Here is a 20,164-nt window from a genome sequence, read left to right as displayed (position 1 = left end):
TATTATTTGCATCTTCAATACTGACTTTATGTACAGCAACAACCATCTCTATTTTTGTCCCTAATCTGAGAGTTTATTGTAATACTATAACTTTTAGCCATCTTAGTCAATGGTGTAAGCCCTCACAGACACAAAGCAGGCCCGCTATGAAACCAACTCAATGGGCAGTAGATCCCTATGCACGTCTTGTGACTAGCATCACTGTAAGGCATATACCTACAGCTGTAAGCCCCACCTAAGTGGTGTCCTCTACATTTTGGGTTGCCTTGTTATATTCTATTAAAAAATGTACCTAGCAAATCTCCACTCAACTCCGAATGGAGGCCCTGGAGGTGTTTATCCCTGACATAGATATCAAACCCTGGACTAAAAAGAGTAACATTTTCATACCTGATCTAACTCATCACAGATGGGTTAGGTCAGTTCAAATTAAGACACTTCAATGTTTAGAGCAAGAATTTCATCTCTCTCAATTTACATATGTCAGGGTTAGACACTACTTGGACTCTAATCCTCAAACTATTCTTTTTGTAAATAATTTCTTTATTCATAATGAAGGAATATATCATACAATAACAAAATCTTCAAACTATTCTAAAGCTTCCTCAGCAAGTCTTTGAATTTTTGTTTAATGATCCCAAACAATAACTCACTTTTACCAGGCAGCTGTATGCATATGCAAATAGATTGGCAGATACTTAAAAAAAAATGCATATGATCAATTAGGAAAGATACCTGGGCAAGATCTACACAACTTCCCAAGGGTTTTCAGCCATAAAATCGCATTTCAAAAGCTTTAATATGCACCAATTCATTACAAACTGCTACTTCGCTGGTACTTTTGCCCCTCCAAATTGACCCATTTATTCCCAGGCACCTCTAATCTGTGCTATAGGAATTCTGAATATATGCCTACTCTCCTGCACATCATCTGGGAATGTTCTGCTGTTAATCAATTATGGAACTGTATCTTTAAGCTGCTTTGTCAGAATTTTCAGATTGACATTCCAACTGACCCAGCTATGGCTTTTTTGGCCCTCGGAATTATAAAATCTCCCCCCAGATACTAGAATATTTTCATACCATGTTTTTCCAGCGGTTTTACACATCATAGGGAGAAACTGGAGGTCTACTGCCCCTCCATCTGGGCTCAGTCACGCGGGCATTTTTTTGCACCATTTTTTGTGTACATAACTGATGCGCTCAAAAAATCGCGTGACCGAAGCCAGCGGCACGGCAGGAAAAACGCTGCTAGCAGTGTTTATCCGCACAAAAGGGCTCGGTCACACAGGCATTTTGACGCTCAAAAAGAGTGCTGCCCGCTATCCTCTGCCACAGCTGTGCCACAGCTGTCACAGAGGAGCGCGATGTTCTCCCATTGAATTCAATGGAGCCGGCAATACAGCTGGCTCCATTGAAAGCAATGGGCTGCCGGCAAGCGCTGTAGTAATTTTTCGGGAAGTGCTTTAAATATAAGCCCTTCCCTGAAAACCATCCTAAAAAAGGGTAAAAAATAAAAAAAAATCTATACTCACCTTTCTGCAGCTGCCGGGGCTCAGCCGCGTCCAGCCGACTCTTTTCCTGAACTGCTCTCGGTAGTATTCAGCAGCCGGGGATTTAAAATCCTCGCCTGCTAAATGGGCTGCCTCTGATTGGCTGAGCACTGTAACCAATCAGAGGCAGCTCTCAGCTATTGAATGACAGCTGAGAGCTGCCTCTGATTGGCCCCTGTGCTCATCCAATCAGAGGCAGCACTCACCCATTCATGAATTCAAGCAGCTGCAGAGAAGTGAGTATTTTATTTCTTTTTTTTATACTTTTTGTAGGATGGTTTTCAGGGAAGGGCTTGTATTTGAAGCCCTTCCCCAAAAATTACTACAGCGCTTGCCGTCAGCCAATTGCTTTCAATGGAGCCGGCTGTATTGCTGGCTCCATTTAATTCAATGGTAGAACATTGTGCTCCTCTGTGACAGCTGTGGCACAGCTGTGGCAGAGGATCACGATCTTCAGTATATGTTCGCACATACACAGATCACCGATTTGCCGCAGAACGCAGTTACATTTATTCTGCAAATCGTCGTGTCCTATAATTTTCGACGCATACGTTTGTGCGCATAAAAATTTGCACATGTGACCTCTCCCATTGCAAAGCATTAGGTCTATATAGATGCGGATCGCAAATGCAGCTTTCAGACGCGTGTATAAACGCCCGTGTGACTGAGCCCTCTATCGAACCAATGAAAGCAATGATATCTGAACACTGCCTGTATAAATGTATATTCCTAACCAAACAGGGTAGAATTTCAGACTTTCATGCTTGGTAGAAACCCTGCTTGCAATCCTTCCCTGTTTGAAGATGATGTTCTGATTGCCTATATATACATAAACCTACAGGGCTATAGATACTTCAATTTCAATGCATTCAACTGTTTCCAAATTGAATATGGCTGTACTGGAAATTATCACACTTAAAACTTGATAGAAAGTTTATTACTCAAAAGAAAAGCACTGTCAGTGGCACTCCAAAAAGGTCCACACCATGGGAAGTAATCAACCAAGGTGCTAGCTCCCTGGAATGGGGCTTTAGATCCTTCAGCCCTCCATACTCAATTCAAATACACGAAAAGGTGCCACTCTCAGGAACTCACTCCAGCAGAATAATTGTGGATAGAAGTTGTAGACTTTATTTTTTTATTTGATAACACAGCTTAAATGTATATTTCAGCTAAAGCTTTGCTGATTGCTGTCATTGTCAAATATAATGTAAAATCTCAACAAACATTTTAATGAAAAAAGAATCGATAACTAGAAAGTATTTTAAGATCAATTCTACCTTATGGGGTTGTCCATTCTTGATACAGTTAAGAATGCTGCCAGATTTGCTGTATAAGAAGAACACACTATGAGTGTGAAGAGCCACCAGCTTCCCATTACAATCCGCATCGCCACTGAATTTGCCACAGATTCCCCACCTAAAAATAATACAGATAATATTGGGAGTTAGTTCGTTTTCATTATTAATAAACTAGAAACAATAAATCAAAACCATAAATACTCAAATGTTACTTGTCCCAAATAATGAGAGTCATGTTTTATAGCAAAAGTCAACTCTCATTGGGTTGCATACCCTGACCTAGAGACATTTGCAATCAATGAAGCATGGAATGAAACATCTGCACCTGAGATAATGGAGGCTGCAAAGTTATAGTAAAGGTACAGAAGGGAAATGTTATTTTATTTCATTTGTTTTTATTATGACCTTTAAGAAAGGGTTTCAACACAAAAAAATACAATTGTAATAAAGGCAACTATGAGGAGCTTAAAATACATATTGTATTCACTACTTTCTTAAGTTAAAGAAAATCTAAGCTGTACAAGTAATCTTTCTGTGCCATCTATTTGTACAGCATATGGAAAGCAATACACCAAAAACAGGAAATGACTGGAGATAAGGCTTGTGAATGTAGCTTCCTATTTCTAATATTCTACATTGTGATCTTAGAGCAAATCAGTTTGTATTTGTATCTGTTTGTATGAAAAGCAATGAAATAACTTTTAAGTTATGGTAATGCAAAACTGGAATGGAGTTCCTAACAAAATTAAACCTCTGTCACACAAACATATTTGCACAGCATTCTGCACATACAAAATTTGTATGAACAATATGCCGCATATAGAATACATTGATTTCAGTGAGTTAGTTTACATAAGTATAGTTTGGGCAGGAAAAGAGCCCATATTGAACTAATTACCCTAATGGCTTACTTCAATAAAGTGTATGCAAAAATTACAGTAAAACATGCACTTGTGCACACAAATACTCAACAGCCATTGCTAAAAAATTCAGAGCAAATGCACATGTACATGCGCTTACACTCGTGGGACACTGGCCGAAAACAGACAGTTATGTTTAGAGAAACTCAGCTTTAAGCATTATTCACAGGAGACGAAAATTGCAATGAAGGAGAATAGCCGTCATCTAAATCCGAAATTAATTAGCATTTTCTCACCAATTCACATGAGCGTATCATGTGAAAAAAACACTGCAGCACAGAATTCCATTGATTGGCAGAATGGCTTCTAGTAGTTTCAATAGCTAAAATAGAGCCAGCTGTCTTCTTTTCCCAGCGTCAAACGCAGGTAAGCTCCCTCTTCTCGCTTTTTTTCCCCCTTCCATAGGAGTTTATTGGAGCCTCCAGCGTTTTTTATCAAAAGATAGGTCTTGACCTATCTTTTGACACTGCGAGAAAAATCGGCAATTTGACGATTTTACCGCCCAATTTTCTCATGCGCCCAAAGATCATCCATGTAAATGAATCCAATAGGAACCAATGCTTCAAATGGTAGCGATATTTGACTGACATTTTATCATGGCAAAATAGCCGCGTAAAAACATTCATGTGAATGAGGCCTTAATACGATAGTTAACTTAGTTCTGAATAAGAGAACTAATTGGAAATGTATAATCTGAGGGACTTTCATGTTGGGACCCCCACAGATCGCTAAAAGCGGGTTCACAAATCCACAATTCTTCCATACTGAATGATCATAATGAGGAGGAGTTTAAGGGAATGGAGGTCAAGCATGTCCACTGCAGCTCCATTCGAACTATACTGAACTGAGAGAAATAATTCATTTTGACACAAACTACAGTACCAGGCAACGAATGCCCGACACAGCCACTCATATGCATGAGCGTGTAATAAGGATAGTAGTAAGAATAACAGGATCTCCAAAGGATATATACCTAAACAATGTACTTATCAGACCCTCAAAGGAACCAAATGTTGCACATTCAAGAGTAGTGAATGAATTACTGAAATCAGTATTGAGCCACCAAGGCACATAAACTAGCTGGGATGAAAGAAAGTAGTGTTGTAGATGAAGGACTGCCAAATCTTCTAGATCCTCAGGAGCCTGTAGCGTGGTAAAACCAAATCTCAGAGGTTTTCCCTGTGGATAAAATGATCACTGAATACTGTACTTTCTAGTTGATGAAAAATAGTAGTATAATGTGTAATATTTTGTAAAAGGTGCAAAAAAATATAAGTAGACTGAATTTTGAAAATATTTTCAGGCCAATAAGTGAATAATCATGCCTTTAGTTTAATCTCAAAAGTGGGTCTTAGGGCTTACACTAAAAACGCATTGCAAGTTTGTGCTTTGCGATTTTTGTGTGACATGTTTTTAACATTAGAAAGTCTCATTGACAATCGCATTACAAAACGCAGTGATATTGCAGCGTTAACAAAAACACAAGTGGGAGTTCAACCTATAAATTAAGTTGGCATTACTGGCCAATCTCTACAGTTTACAGAATACGAATATTTGAATTGAGCAACATAAGTAAGAGTGACCGGTACATCGGAAGTTGATAATATGTGTCCTTCTAGCAAAAATATTATCGATTTAACTCAGTTTACTTATAGCCCCAGAGAGGAACTTTACTATTCCAAACTAATTCCGAGAGGAAAACCAGGAAAAGCCCATCAACCACCAGGTACAACAATGAGTCCTCTTTATACAAAGTAGCTTTTTTTTAATAACCCTGTGTTACATAAAGAAAAATTACATTTTTTTCCGAATACAATTGTTGCGTTCCTTACAGAGATTTTGTGTGCCGATTCCAAATTTGTGCGCAGATTGTAACTTTCAGGAACATATTTACAGACAATAGCCTTTACAGTAGAATAAAGAAGTGTTGATATAATTGCAATTTAATATGTATTATAAATGTACTTATTAACAGTACCCAAGTCTGGATCCACCCTCTCTATATAAGTGACTCTCCCTTTTTCTTGTTAATGCTCCTCTACGTAGTAACCCTACTCCGCATAATCGCGTTCAGTTATGTATACCTACATTAGAACATCTTGGACCCCATTGACGATCGAGGGGTACTTTGTACCCTTATGGAATACCCCCATAAGATGCCCCCTCTATAGGATCGCCGTATTTATATTTACACCTCCATTTTTTTCTCGTTCAGGCTCAACGCAATCTGTTTGAATCCTTTTAATTTTACACAATTGCTCTTTATTAAGTGTTATTAATGTCTGGGCTACTGTACGAGCTGCACTATATAAGTTTTCAACCCTTTTGTTTTTATTAACACAGTACGAGCCACTGATCTATAATACAATTTACATCCTATAAAAATCGGAGGCCCCTGATGTCATGGTATTGGCTGGGCATTTTTACCATAGTCCGCCTATTAAGGCATCACTATAGGCCATTCATTCAATGTCATAAGGCGATCTCATCACGCATTAACTACATAGACCTCAGTAATTTACTGTGTCTCCGCCTACATAGGCATGAGCATGGGCTATTCATTCATTCTACATTCCTCCTTTGATTTGAGCCAGCTGCCTGAGTCACGCAGGGATCGAACCTGCAACCTTCAGGCTGATGATTAGGGTACTAATGTAATATGATTATTTCTGGGAGCGTTTTAAAACAGATACCGCCCATTGGAAGGGGAGTTTTACTATCCCTAGTTCCGATTGGCCATCTTACATTGACCCCCTGGGGGGGGGGGAGTTTAAGACACTATTTAAACCAGACTGGGACACCATGCTATCATTAGCCGCCAGCCTACCTTAAGGGCTAGTGCTGCTATTTTTTGTTTTCTGTTCCTGCTGGTGGGATTAGGGTGGGGAATTGCTCTAGAAGCTAACATTACTAAGAGGCTTTTAGGAGATAGCATTGTCTATCACCCACTTATTTACCTATTGACTAGTCCACCTTTGCTACCTTAGGGATCGGTGTTTATTTTACTAGATCCTCTCTAAGAATAGCTCTGAGGTTTATTTTACACCTCTCTTTGGTTCCTGACGAAGCTAAATGAACGTTAGCGGAAACACGTCGAACCTCCTTGAGTTTCCATTATTGCTGTAGCTATACCTTTTGTTTGGAGTTGTTAGCTGTTTTAACTTTGAAACCCTGCTATAGCGAATTACGCTGCAGACGGTTTTCAGTCTCGAATCCTTCTTGTTGTCCCATGCCGAATCCTTTTTGAGCTTTATACTAAAAACGGACACGGATTTTCGGTTCACCCCTCAACGGAACACTCTAGTCTAACCAAAACTCTGTTCGCATTGTGGTTTACAGGAACACAGTTATTAGAGACCGTTTCATTATCCAGATGACCAGCACTTTATTCATCCTTGGATTCGGTCTCTCTAGAAACCCTAGTTTTTTCTATTGGTTTCTTATTCCTTTTCATTTTTTGCCCACACATCTATTTGGGATTCTGGCAAGGGAATTTTTATTTTTATTTTTGTGTGTCCCTTTGAAGATTGGCCCTTTAAGCCTATGTCTTTTATTTTTACATCTATTAACCCCTTAATGACATGGCCTATTTTGGCGTTGAGGACCAAGTGATTTTTTCGTATTTTTCCATCTCCATTTTTCAAAAGCCATAACTTTTTTATTTTTCCGTGGACGCGGCCGTATAAGGGCTTGTTTTTTGCGTGGCGAGCTGTAGTTTTTATCGGTGCCACTTTTGGGTACGTAGACAATATCGTAAAATTTTTAAAAATTTTTTTTATGATAACATGGAGATAAACCGCATCAATTCTGCCATAGATTTCTTTTTCTTTTTTTTACAGCGTTAATCATGCAGCATAAATGACACACAAAATTTTTTCTGCGGGTCGGTACGGTTACAACTATACCAAAATTGTTATATTTTTTTAGGTTTTTACACTTTTTTGCAATAAAACCCCCTTTTTTTTGGAAATCTTTTTTTTTTCTCTATAGCTGCATTCAAAGTCCTGTAACTTTTTTTTTTTTTTATGTACGGAGCTCTATGAGGGCTTATTTTTTGCGAGGCGAGCTGTAGTTTTCATTGGTACCATTTTGGTGAATGTACGGCTTTTTTGATCACTTTTATTGCACTTTTTGGGAGGCAAAATGCTAAAAATTAGCATTTTGCCTCTGTTTTTTAGCTTTTTTTTTACGCTTTTTGTCGTACAAAATGAAAAGTGTGTTCAACTTTTTGTACATGTCATTACGGACGCGTCAATACCAAATATGTGGGGTTTTCATTTTTTTCCCCTTTTTTATGCTAATATTAGAAAAAGCATAAAAAAGGGGTTTTTTACATTTTTTTTTTACATTTTTCTTTTTTTTACATTTTTCTTTTCTTTTTTTACACTATTTGAGTCCCTCTGAGGGACTTGCAGCAGTATGCCTATGATCGCTGTGATAAGGCATGGCAGAGCTACTGCTCTCCCATGCCTTATCGCCTATACAGCGATTATAGGCACAGGCAATACAGGACGCCAGTGTCTGGCGTCCTGTTGCCATGGCGACAGGCCAGGCTCTCGCGATGACATCGCGAAAGCCGGCCGGAGACACAGAAGGATCGCGATCCCTCTGTGAACTCTTTCCCTGCCGCGATCTACTTAGATCGCGGCAGGGAAGGGGTTAACAGCGGGGCGGCGCATCTCTGATGCCCCCCCGCTGTTGCAGCGGGACGCCGGCTGTGAGTGACAGCCGGCTCCCGCTGCGGGATAGCACGGGATCTTATGTGATCCCGCGCTATCCCCAGGACGTACCGGTACGTCCTGTTGCGGGAAGTACCAGGCTCCCAGGACGTAACGGTACGTCCTGGATCGGGAAGGGGTTAAAGGTTAGGTTTGTCGATTAAGAATCCTGACAGTGAAACCCCCTACTTATTAACAGTAAATCCCGAATAGGGTTATTATATACTTTCACTTGTTGACATAAGATCACCAGGTGGCAGATGTATAACAAAGAACTTCTATAAAAGTCATGAAAATATGGGAGGTTAAATGCAATATTTACATAAATTACATATTTCTTTTATGTAAGCCAGTGTTTGCTTTTGGAATGTTGCAGCAGTAATCAGCTGCCATCGTAGGCAGCCACTTTCCTTCATACAGTGTTTATGCAGTTTTTCATACAACTTCAGAAATTAAAGCTTAGCTGTGATCGGTTGCTATTGGCTCAAAGACAGTTTTACTATTAGACAGTTTTGATAAATGAGGCCTATGGTTTTAATAGTCAACATACTGTAACAAAATGGTATAATATTGAATATACTATGTTCTTATGAGTCTAAAGCTTAATTACCTCGCCTGACAAAACATTTTAGTTGCGATGTTTGGATTCAACACCCTGAATATACCATATATACTCAAGTATATATCGAGCGCCAGCCAATCACAGCCGGCGCTCGATAAATCAATCACAGCTATTCAGTGATGTCATTCACACAGCGCTGACAGCGGGGAAATTGAAAACCAAGCCAAGGAGATGACAGCAGGGAGAAGTCTGAAGCAGCTTGCTGTACCGCCAAGGAGACCATCGCGCCAGGGACAGCATCGCGCCGGGGACACAGACGCAGGCTGAGAGGTGAGTATTGCATTTTGTTTGTTTTTTTTACCTCACTCAAGTATAAGCCGAGAGGAGCTTTTTCATGACATTTTTGTGCTGAAAAACTTGGCTTATACTCAAGTATATACGGTAGGTAAGAACAATTATTTTTTTTTTTTTTTACAAAGGAAAATATGCCTTTGTAAAATCAACCCTCTGGGGACGCTCTTAATCAAATATGGTTTTATAATTGCTGCTAGACGCTCAGTTACAAGTACAAACAAAAGGTCGTATAAAGGACAACCTTGTCTCATGCCATGCTGCAAAGGAGCTAGTGATATTGGGCTGATATTTTTTCTGTGAAGGACCACCTTTAAATGTAGACAAGCAACTTTACAGAACTTGAGGCAAAATGTGATCCTCTTTGCAATTTTTTTTTTTTATCAGGGAGCAGTTTAATCCCCAACTGGGGGTTTGCTGTATCACTCAATTAACCCCTGAGTCCAAGTACTATGAAGCACTGATACTTTAAGACCATTGCTCAATGTTCAGTGCACAATAAAATCATTTTAGTTAAAAGTCTTAACCAATAACTTGACAAAATGGATTTTGCCACAGCCCAGTATTACTCACTTTTTAAAGATCTACAGATAGTATGGCGTATCGATTGCAGGGAACAAGAGACAGTGTCACAGAATTTCTGATAGGATTACAGAGACAATGGGTTGTGTATGGAGAGTGATCTTCTCAGGATTCCTCAATGGCTGTATTCAGCTGATATTCTGCCTTTACCCAGTAATGCTTTTCTTTGGTGCACTGGTGTAACTATAGGGGATGAAAGGGATGTGGTTGCACCCAGGCCCAGGACCCATAGGAGGCCCATAATGCCTCTCTTCTCCATATAGGGATCTCAGTACTATGAATAAAGCATTATATTTAGGGGCCCTGTTACAGGTTTTGCATTGTGGCCCAGGAGCTTCAAGTTATTCCTCTGCATTAAGGGGTTAAGAGAAGTTGGGGGGTCTCAAGATAAACTTTTGCACCTGTGCCCATGTCAAAATGTATTCACCATGACATGTGATTCTTACCAGTTATGCTGTCATAATGGGACACAGAAGGTTCGGGAGACACTGCTCTCATATGGCCCAACCTGGTGTCTCCACTGAACCATGCCAACCCAACATCACTCTTTTGCTCAGTCACATACGTGGAGAGCTACAAACAGAAAGTTAACCACTCCTCCTACAAGTCCCTCTAAGAGTCTTGTACTTTACTAAAATGATTTTATGGAAACCACTGGCAATTCAATCAACTTCTACCCCACTAGTTTTCCCCTGAATTCTATGCATAGGGTTTCTTCGATGATTCTCACATAGAGGTGTTCTGATAGCAATAGGATTATGGAATATTATTATGAACTCACCTTGCTGAACAAATGCCCCATATACAATCCATATGGCACTGTGCAATGTAGAGGAAGTTGACGGATTCACTTGAGATGAACTCTGAGCTCTAACTGCTTGGATACGGTTCAAGACAAATATGAGCACGCCAACTACTGGTATAACAGCAGCAATGCAAGCCCAGACAGCAAAGTCAAATGGTGCAAAGAGGGAAAAGATATTAATTCTTTCCTCTGGTTTTTTGATGAGAATTCCTACTGAGTAATCCAAGTAACGTTTGCTAAAATCCACCACACTTTCCCGCTCTGGCGTTATTGTAATCGCTGACACAGCAATGTCTGCTCGCTGTAAAGACAATGACATTAATTAAAATGTGTCACAATCAATCATCAATAGTCTACACATTAAACTGAAGGGAATTAATGAATAACATAATTTAAAAAAAGCAATGGGTCTATCTGTAAAGCTACACATGTTTCTTAGATAAAATCAAATTGATAAAAATACAATCTCATTATATCAAGGGCTTCTGAAAATGGGAACAGCTCTAAATAAAAAATACATCACAACAATAGTTTATAATAGGTTGTATGTAAATTAGGATGAATCGCTCTATTTTCATGATCTACTACAGTTCCAATCAAAATTATTCAATTAATACTGCAAGTCATGTTTATTTGCCAAATTTACTAAGTAACAAATTTACAAAGTAACAAGGATTTGCAAACCAAAAAACAAACAAAAAAGAATTCACAAATAACTTATTAGACGTTATTGTTGATATGGCATGTGTGTTCAATAACAAATGTTTACATATTGTATATAAATAGGGGTGAGTCTTTAGAATCATTTTCTCTGCTGGACCCATAATTTCCTCTGGTGGGCTCAAGGAACTCTAATCGAACACTGACAGTGTCAGCCGGAGTCTAGCTAAAAGAGGTGGCGAAGACAACTGCACACATGTCCTAATGCTTAAAGGGACCCAGGATCCGTCTGCCATGTAAGACACTTATTAACATTTGCACATGTTAGTTGGGGGGATGTTACAGATTTCCCATTATTGTCCAAGAGCTAAAATACACACTTCTGTGTATCACATCTACATGCTTAATAAATTAATCAGTGGCTATAACCAGTTATTTAATAAATTTAGCATACTTGTGAACTCACCTATTATTCATTTCAGCTTGGTTGTGAACTCGATTTTGAAATCTTTTTATTGGTTAGTATTCATAACATGTGTTTTGCCATCATTAAAAAGAGGTAGAGACTAAATAGTGTGGTACTGTGTTAGCGAGACAAATCTCAGTAATGGTAGTAAACTTGTATAAAAAAACTAGTTTTAGGCCTCATGTCCACGGGAAAAATCAGGCCCGCTACGGATTCTCCATGGAGAATCCGGAGCGGGTCCCTCCTGCCCCGTGGACATGAGGGCTGAAAATAAGAATAAATAAGAATAAACTTACCTCTCGCACGGATCTTCCCTTCGCCGCGGCATCATCTTCTCTGCGTCGCGGCCGGATCTTCTTTCTTCGGCCCGGCGGATGCGCAGGGCACGTCGGTGACGTCGGTGACATGCCCCGCGCATGCGCCGGCCCGAAGAAAAAAGATCTGACAGCGACGGAGAGAAGATGGCGCCACGGCGAAGGGAAGAACCGGAGCGGGTGAGTAAATTCTGATTTTTGTCTCCCGCGGATCTGGACGGCTTCCATAGGCTTCAATAGAAGCCCGCGGGAGCCCCGCACGAAAATGGAGCATGGTCCAGATTTTTTCATGCTCCATTTTTTTAAAAATCACTATTTTTTTTGACCATCCGCGGGTATTTATCTACCCGCGGGTGGTCAATGCATTCCTATGGGATGCGGATCCGCGGGCAGGAGAAGAGTTAAAATCCGCTGCGGATTTTAATTCTTCTTTTGCCCGTGGACATGAGGCCTTATAAAGGTCACAACTTTATTGGATAGCCAGAAAAACTATACATGCAAAATTTCTAGGCTACTTAATTCCTCTTCATCAGACTTAGATTGTAAGTGAGGAAACTTTTAGATCCATTTAGGACCGACAGCACACGACCAGGTCAGATACCGCATGTGGGAGCCTGCAGTGGAATCTGACCTTGTGCCCAGCCGGCTTCTGTGTGTACCTGTCCTGAAGTCTCTTATGGCTCATTCATATGAGCGTGTTTATGTTTGTACATAGGTGCGCACAAAACCGCGTGTCTATTGGAACCTTATGGTTTCCTATGATGCGTTCACGTGTCTGTTTTACAGGCATGCAAACAGGCACACCTGCAAAAGATAGGACATGCGTGCACCGCATAGGTCCGTGGTGCATGAAAATATTCCCTGTGGGCAGTCCCTTGTCACTGAACACTGTAACAGCACTGTCACAGTGTTCAGTAATGATGGCACTCCCAGCGGGGAGTAAAGAATTCCCTGCCACAGCTGTGACAGCTGGGGCAGAGGATCGCGATGTCCTCCCATTGTTTTCAATCAGGCCACCACTGCTACCAGTGACCCCATTGAAAGCAATGGCCTGCCGGCAACCACTGCATGATTTTCGGGGAAGAGCTTTAAATATAAGCCCTTCCCTGAAAATCATCCCTTGCATGTGTAAAAAAAAAGAAAAATGTATACTCACTTCTCCGACGCTGTAGGGGCTCAGGTGCATCTAGTCGCTTGGTCACCCTGCACTGATCTGAAGCTCTTTCAGCAGGCGGGCATTTAAAATCAGCAGCATCGGCGGCCCCATTGAAAGCAATGAGCACAGACCTTCGTTAATGCATGTTTTGGCATGTCCATTTGTGCATGGATTTCTGCGCATCTATCTATGCACGTAAACATACTCATCTGAATGAGCCCTAAATCTGTACTGTGGATGGTCCACACGGCGAGCCATCGGAAATTCACAGTACAGTTTTTTTTTTAAAATCCCTGCTACCCACACTGTCACTAGGCGATGACGTGGGTACCTGTGACCTTTCCGTAATGTCATTGCGGAAGGGCCGTGGGTCAGAATGTTTCCATTGAGTTCAATAGAAGGCATCCATGCTGCGGAATCTGGATGCGGATGCCTGCATCACATTTAGCAATGCAAATCCGGACATGTGCAGCTGGCCTTTAAGTGTCATCCTATCCAGAGAAATAGTGGGTATATCCATTTTTTTATTATTGTGTGCCTGTGCAAATTCATCCTGAGCTGTAGTTTTCTGTTTTGTTTCTCCAATAATTAATCAGTGACGGAAAAATATGGAAGTTTCAACAATTGAGGACTTTTCAGACAATGACAATTGGACTCAGCTTAGCCTAAGGTTATATGACCTATTACCTGGACACTTCACACCCATCAGCCTTTTCTATGATTTCCTAATGATAATCTTTTCCCCTTTCAATCTATACACAAACCTTAGTCCTATGACTCTAGTTTATCATTATTTAAATACTGGGCTCTTCCTTCTATTTGTTATATAACCTGCTTTTAATGTAAATTAATCACACCAGGTCTCTGTTCAGCTGTGTATAAATGTTACCTTAGTTATAATCTGACTATAACATGATGAAGGGGCACTAGGTAGCTCTGAAATCTTGCATATATATTTTTTCTGATTAGCCAATAAAGGTATCACCTCTATAAAACTTTTATTTTTAGTTTAGCTTTTATACAGCAGTTATTAACATAACTGTCGGAGAATTTCCACATAATGGGTCTCATATACAAAAACTACTGCATCAATGACTGGAGATATTACTTTAAACTACTGATCAGATTACAGAGCAGGATGAAAGTATAAATAGTGATCTGATTTTTTTTCTATTTTCTCTTTTGCAGCTGTTGCACACTTTGTTCTCACTAATGTTTATAGATGATGCTTATTATGTTTTGCTCGCTGGATGTTAGAATGAAAAGAGCCCAATGTTCATTGCCTTAACAGGACTATATCATGTATTTTTCATTTGTAGTTTTATTTTGCAATACAAAACATATTTACATATTTAAAACTTTAAGTCTAAACTACTAATAGAGGTCTAATGTGTTGTTACCTTATTAATAAGTTCTCCTATCATACCATTCCATGAGCCGTTCGGAAGAGGATGTCCATATTTTCCATCAGGAACTTGGTAGATTTCATATTTAAAGCCAAGATTTTGAGATAATGCGTCTAAGACATCTATTGAAAATCCTTTATATTTTTTGGGTTGTCCAAGTATATTCTCCGCAACCATTACAAAAGGTTCCTCCTAAAGAAATATACAAAATGTGCATTTAAAAAATATCACCACTACTGTCCCAATTATCTTTTTTTCTAATTCAAATGCTATATTTGATGATAAATTATACTTGTTTTCTCCAGATGACATTTCATCCTTGTTAACAAAGACTATCAATGTTTATGATTGGTTGTATCATCCAAGTGAAAGATACCTCAATATCTAGAGCCAAGAAATGTTATTCAGCACTCTTGCAGTCATAGCAGAGCAAGGCATAACTCATGGGTCATTAGGATGTCTTTTTCTAAAAAGACATTTGTCTTCCCTACCAAAGTTATACATTGGTAAATAAAATAAATTCTGTTGTCAAGACATGGTGCCATGCCAGCAGCGCCACCCTTGAGGCATGGAATTCCTGTGCTCTTTAAAAAATAAATTGGTCTGCCGGCACCCCGTAATTGTTTTTTAGGGAAGAGCTTCAAATATAAGCTCTTCCCTGAAAAACAAGAATTTTAGTGTAAAAAAAAACGTACCTGTCCGCTGCTGTCGTGTACCCGCGGAGATGAAGAACACATCTGCCGCATGCGGCAGATGTTTCCTTCATCCCCGCAAGTAAAACTGTGACAGATGCAGCAAAGGAATTCTTCATCGATGTGACAGCTGTGGCAAAGGATCGTAATGTTTTCCCATTCCTTTCAATGGGATTGGCATTTCTGCAGTCCCATTGAAAGCAATGGGATACTGAAAGCCCTGCAGGGATTTTCGGGGAAGGGCTTTAAATATAAGAATGTGTTAAAAATTAAAAAAATATATACTCACCTCTCCTCAGCTGCCGGGGCTCAGGCGCATCCAGCCTGTCTTCTCTCTGTACTGCTGAAAGAGCTGTATCTGATTGGATGAGCGCTCAGCCAATCACAGGCAGATCTCAGCCATTCAATGAATGACAGCTGAGTGCTGCCTGTGATTGGTCACAGCACTCAGCCAATCACAGGTAGCACCTGGCCATTCATAGGATTACTTTTTTTTTTTAGGCAATGTACTAACCTTCGTACACACGTGTTTTTACACGTACAGGGGTGCACACCTATGTATGCACCTATGTACGCACAAAAACACACTCATGTGCAGCCACCCTGTGGTTGTTTTCCTTTTCTCTCTACTATGAGAATTGTAATGAGTAATGCCATATGAATGAACAATAAGGGCTCCCACCCACTGCTGATATTCTCCCCACTGTGATGCGAGACTAAAGTTAAAGTCTCGCATGGCAGTGCGAGAAAAAAATCGGCATGACGCCGGGATATCGGCAGTACGCCGACATATCACCAGTCTTTTCAGCGGCAGCAGCGCTAGTCCCATTGAAAAGAGATGGAGAATGCCGGGGACTTCTGCCACAGCTGTTACAGCTGTGGCAGCTGTGGCAGGAGTTTCCTTCATTCCTGCGGTTCCCGGCATTCTAGCCCATTGCTTTCAATGGGATCGGCACTGCTGCCGATCCCATTGAAAGCACTGCTTTCTGCCAAGCCCCGCGGAATGATTATCGGGAAAGGGCTTGAAATATAAGCCCTTCCCCGATAATCTGCCAAAAGTGTGTAAAAAAATGTTAAAAATTATTACTCACCTCTCCTGCGCTCAGCAGCGTCCTCCTGCTGGATATAGCTAAGATAGAGCTATTCATGAATGAATAGCTAAGGGCTATGTGTGATTGGCCGAGTGCTCAGCCAATAGCTAAGCAGTAGCTGCTATTGGCTGAGCCCTCAGCCAATCTGTACAGCCCTTTCAGGAGGCGGGGATTTTTAAATCCCCGACTGCTGAAAGAGCTTAATAACAGTGACGGGGAGCCAGCAGGAGGACGCGTCTGAGCGCAGGAGAGGTGAGTAATAATTTTTAAAATGTTTTTACCACTTATTGATGATTATCGGGGAAGGGCTTATATTTCAAGCCCTTCCCCGATAATCATTCTGTGGGGCTTGGCAGAAAGCAGTGCTTTCAATGGGATCGGCAGCAGTGCCGATCCCATTGAAAGCAATGGGCTAGAATGCCGTGGACTTCTGCCACAGCTCTGATAGCTGTGACAGCTGTGGCAGAGGATTCCTTCATTCCCGCGGTCCCTGTGGGGATAAAGGAAACTCCTGCCACAGCTGTCACAGCTGTGGCAGAAGTCTGTGGCATTCTCCCTATGCTTTCAATGGGGCTAGCGCTGCTGTCGCTGGCCCCATCGAAACCCTTTGCGATATGCCAGTTGTATACCGGCCTCTTTCTTGCGCTGCGATGCGAGAGTTTTCTCGTGCTCTCGCAGCGCAAGAAAGAAAATATCGCCAGTGGGTAGGAGCCCTAAATGTACCAATAGAACATCTAGAACAATAGAAGTCTGTGTAATCTTCCAATAATATAGAAAAACATGATTTGCCTAAGCATCCATGTCTGGTGCAATGTTGTTTAACAGGCTTTCTGAGTTGCTATAGCATATATAAAAAAATACTATAAATTAGCTTAAAAAGAAATTAAAAAAATTAGTTTGATTGAAAGTGCAACCCTTATTTCAGCTCGTAATTTTCAGAAGAGCTTAGGTGTCAGTAGGGGCCACTATCAACATTTTCTGTGATTATTCTGAGCTCAACAAGAACCAAGGTAGGTATCTGTACTCACTCTTGAGAAATCATTGTCCCTAATATTGCAAAATGACTAGGTTGTGCTTTCAGTTAATGTATACTTTTTTTTAAAAAAACATTGTAGCCTATGGGTTCTGCATGTATACAGTTTGTTCATGTTTTTTCAGCATAATGCATAATACAGCTAGAGAAAAAAGGACTTCATGTGCAGACCTATTGGGAACTTAAACAAGGCATTAATGGAGAGTACGATCTGCACTTTACTGAAGGGGTACTATCCTTTTCTCCATGACAGCCACTTAAGGCCCATTTACACGGAACAACAATTGCTCAAAATGCGTTCAAACATCCGAATTTGAGTGATAATTGTTACATGTAAACATGGGCATTGGGCACTTTTCGTTTGAACAATGATTTTAAGGTGAACTTAAAATCCATTGTTCAGCTACTGGAGATAAAGGAAAAACACTTTTATCTGTTAGTAGAGCGCAGGCTGCTATCTCCACCTTGAGTTGGCATTTAACGTATTCTGCCACACCCGCAACGAGAACAATGCAGCTGTGCACACGCATATATATATGTGTGTGTGTGTGTGTGTGTGTAAATGGTAACTAAACACCTTTAAGATACTGTATGGGATGTGTAAATTATACTCACAATCTATTGGGTCCTGATTCTTTACTGTGGAGATGTAAACCTCTAATTTCTTCAAATAAATAGTTAACTGCTGTCTAAAAATGTGCTTCCTTAGGGTGACTACCCCCTAGCGCTTGCGAATTTGCTGCATTTTTTTCCGCAAGTGTCTATGGGGCTTTTTAATGTTAAAACGAATTGCGGCAAAATCGCAGTTTACCGCAAAATCGTAATTTTGCGCTGTGCAATTTTAACATTACAAGTCCCATAGACCCCTGGAGAAAAAAAAAACGCTGCGAATTTCGCAGTGAAAAAAAAAAACTGTATTGGGTAGTCACCCTTAAAATGCAAACAATGTGGCCACAATGAAGCTTATGTATTAATAAATGTTGTATAAGCAGAAAAAATACATTGAGATATTTAAAATTTTTCAAAAGCATACCAAGATAGTTACTACTTTCAGTGTTAATCCTTGTAGATCATTATCAAGTCGTTTTTCTTGCAAGCTTCCATTAAGGCCTCGTAAGGAATCCCAGGTTGCCAGCTAAAACAGTAGTAATAGACATTTTAAAATATTATTACAAAAGACTAATGATATACATTGTTCTGATATATATATAGTTCTCTGGGGTGCCATACCCCAGACAATTAGGTTAATTTCCAATACCCAGTTTTAAATGTGCCTTTAAACACATCTTCTTTTTTTAGGCAGCCTATCGCATTCCTTAATCTAACTATTCTCCATTTTACATTATTTCTGATAAGCTGATCCCTTCATGCAAGCACTTCATATCTGTACAAACAGACACTATACTACTTAGTGTGAACGTTGGCTGGTCCATTGCACAAAACAAGCAATTTTACCTTTCTTGTTACCCCTATATCCTCAGATTGTAAACTCCTATTAGTATGGCTCTCACGCCTACTGTTTGAATTGTGGAATAGTTTTAATGGATGCATTATAAGACGTATAGGTGGTGAGGGACAAGAACATTATTCTTCCACTTGTCAGGCCTCACATGGAATACTGTGTACAGTTCTGGACACTGAAGCTCAGGAAAGATGTTGCAGTGCTCGAGGGGGTCCAAAGAAGGGCAACTAAATTAATGAATGGAATGGGAGGACTGGAATACCCAGAGAGGCTATAAAAATTGGGAATATTTACGCTGGAAAAAAGACGGCTAAGGGGTGATCAAATAACTATGTATAAATACATTAGCGGACAGTACAAGGATCTCTCCCATGATCTGTTTATACCCAGAACTGCGACGGTAACAAGAGGGCATCCTCTATGTCTAGAAGAAAGCAGGTTTCATCACCAACAGAGAAAGGGGTTCTTTACTGTAAGAGCAGTGAGACTGTGGAACTCTCTGACGTGGTAATGGGGCTCAGCCGCGGCTTCTGCAGCTGTCCCCGACTCTGTAGTTCTGAACTATCAGTAGCTGGGGATTTAAAATCCCCGCCTGCTGGTAGCTCTGATTGTGGTTGGATCACAATCAGAGCTACCAGCAGGCGGGGATTTTAAATCCCCGGCTGCTGATAGCTCAGCAGCGCTACAGAGACGGGGACAGCGGTAGAAGTCGCCGCTGAGCCCCAGCAGCTGTTAATGGCTTTGCAGGGAAGGGCTTCATAAGCCCTTCCCTGAAAAGCCTTTTAAAATAGTGAAAAAAAAAGAAAAACTCACCTGCCGGGGCTCAGCGGCATCTTCTGCCGCTGTCCCCAGCTCTGTAGCTCTCAGCTATCAGCAACCGGGGATTTGAAATCACTGCCTGCTGGTAGCTCTGATTGTGATTGGCTGAAATGCTAAGCCAATCACAATTAGGGCTACCAGCAGGTGGGGATTTTAAATCTCCGGCTGCTGATAGCTCAGTACTACAGAGTCAGGGACAGCCAATTAAAAGTAGTGTAAAAAAAAATACTTACCTGTTGGCTGCTGCTGTGTCCCCCGCGGGGATGAAGAACA

General features: G+C 40.6%; 1 protein-coding gene across 1 annotated transcript in view; it reads right to left on the bottom strand.

Annotated features, from left to right (window-relative positions):
- Nucleotides 1–20,164, bottom strand: part of GRID1 (glutamate ionotropic receptor delta type subunit 1) — a 1,141,753-nt gene that overhangs the window by 180,789 nt on the left and 940,800 nt on the right. Inside the window, exons 9-12 of the mRNA XM_066598745.1 lie at nucleotides 18,644–18,745; nucleotides 14,789–14,986; nucleotides 10,769–11,093; nucleotides 2,834–2,972 (exon numbers count right to left, since the gene is read on the bottom strand). Of these exons, the coding sequence (XP_066454842.1) occupies nucleotides 2,834–2,972; nucleotides 10,769–11,093; nucleotides 14,789–14,986; nucleotides 18,644–18,745 (764 nt within the window). The remainder of the gene's footprint in view (nucleotides 1–2,833; nucleotides 2,973–10,768; nucleotides 11,094–14,788; nucleotides 14,987–18,643; nucleotides 18,746–20,164) is intronic.

This window comes from Eleutherodactylus coqui, chromosome 4, assembly GCF_035609145.1.
Source record: "Eleutherodactylus coqui strain aEleCoq1 chromosome 4, aEleCoq1.hap1, whole genome shotgun sequence".
NCBI lineage: Eukaryota > Metazoa > Chordata > Amphibia > Anura > Eleutherodactylidae > Eleutherodactylus > Eleutherodactylus coqui.
The sequence above is the reverse complement of the archived record's forward strand: the minus strand, read 5'-3'. Positions and strand labels throughout refer to the sequence as shown.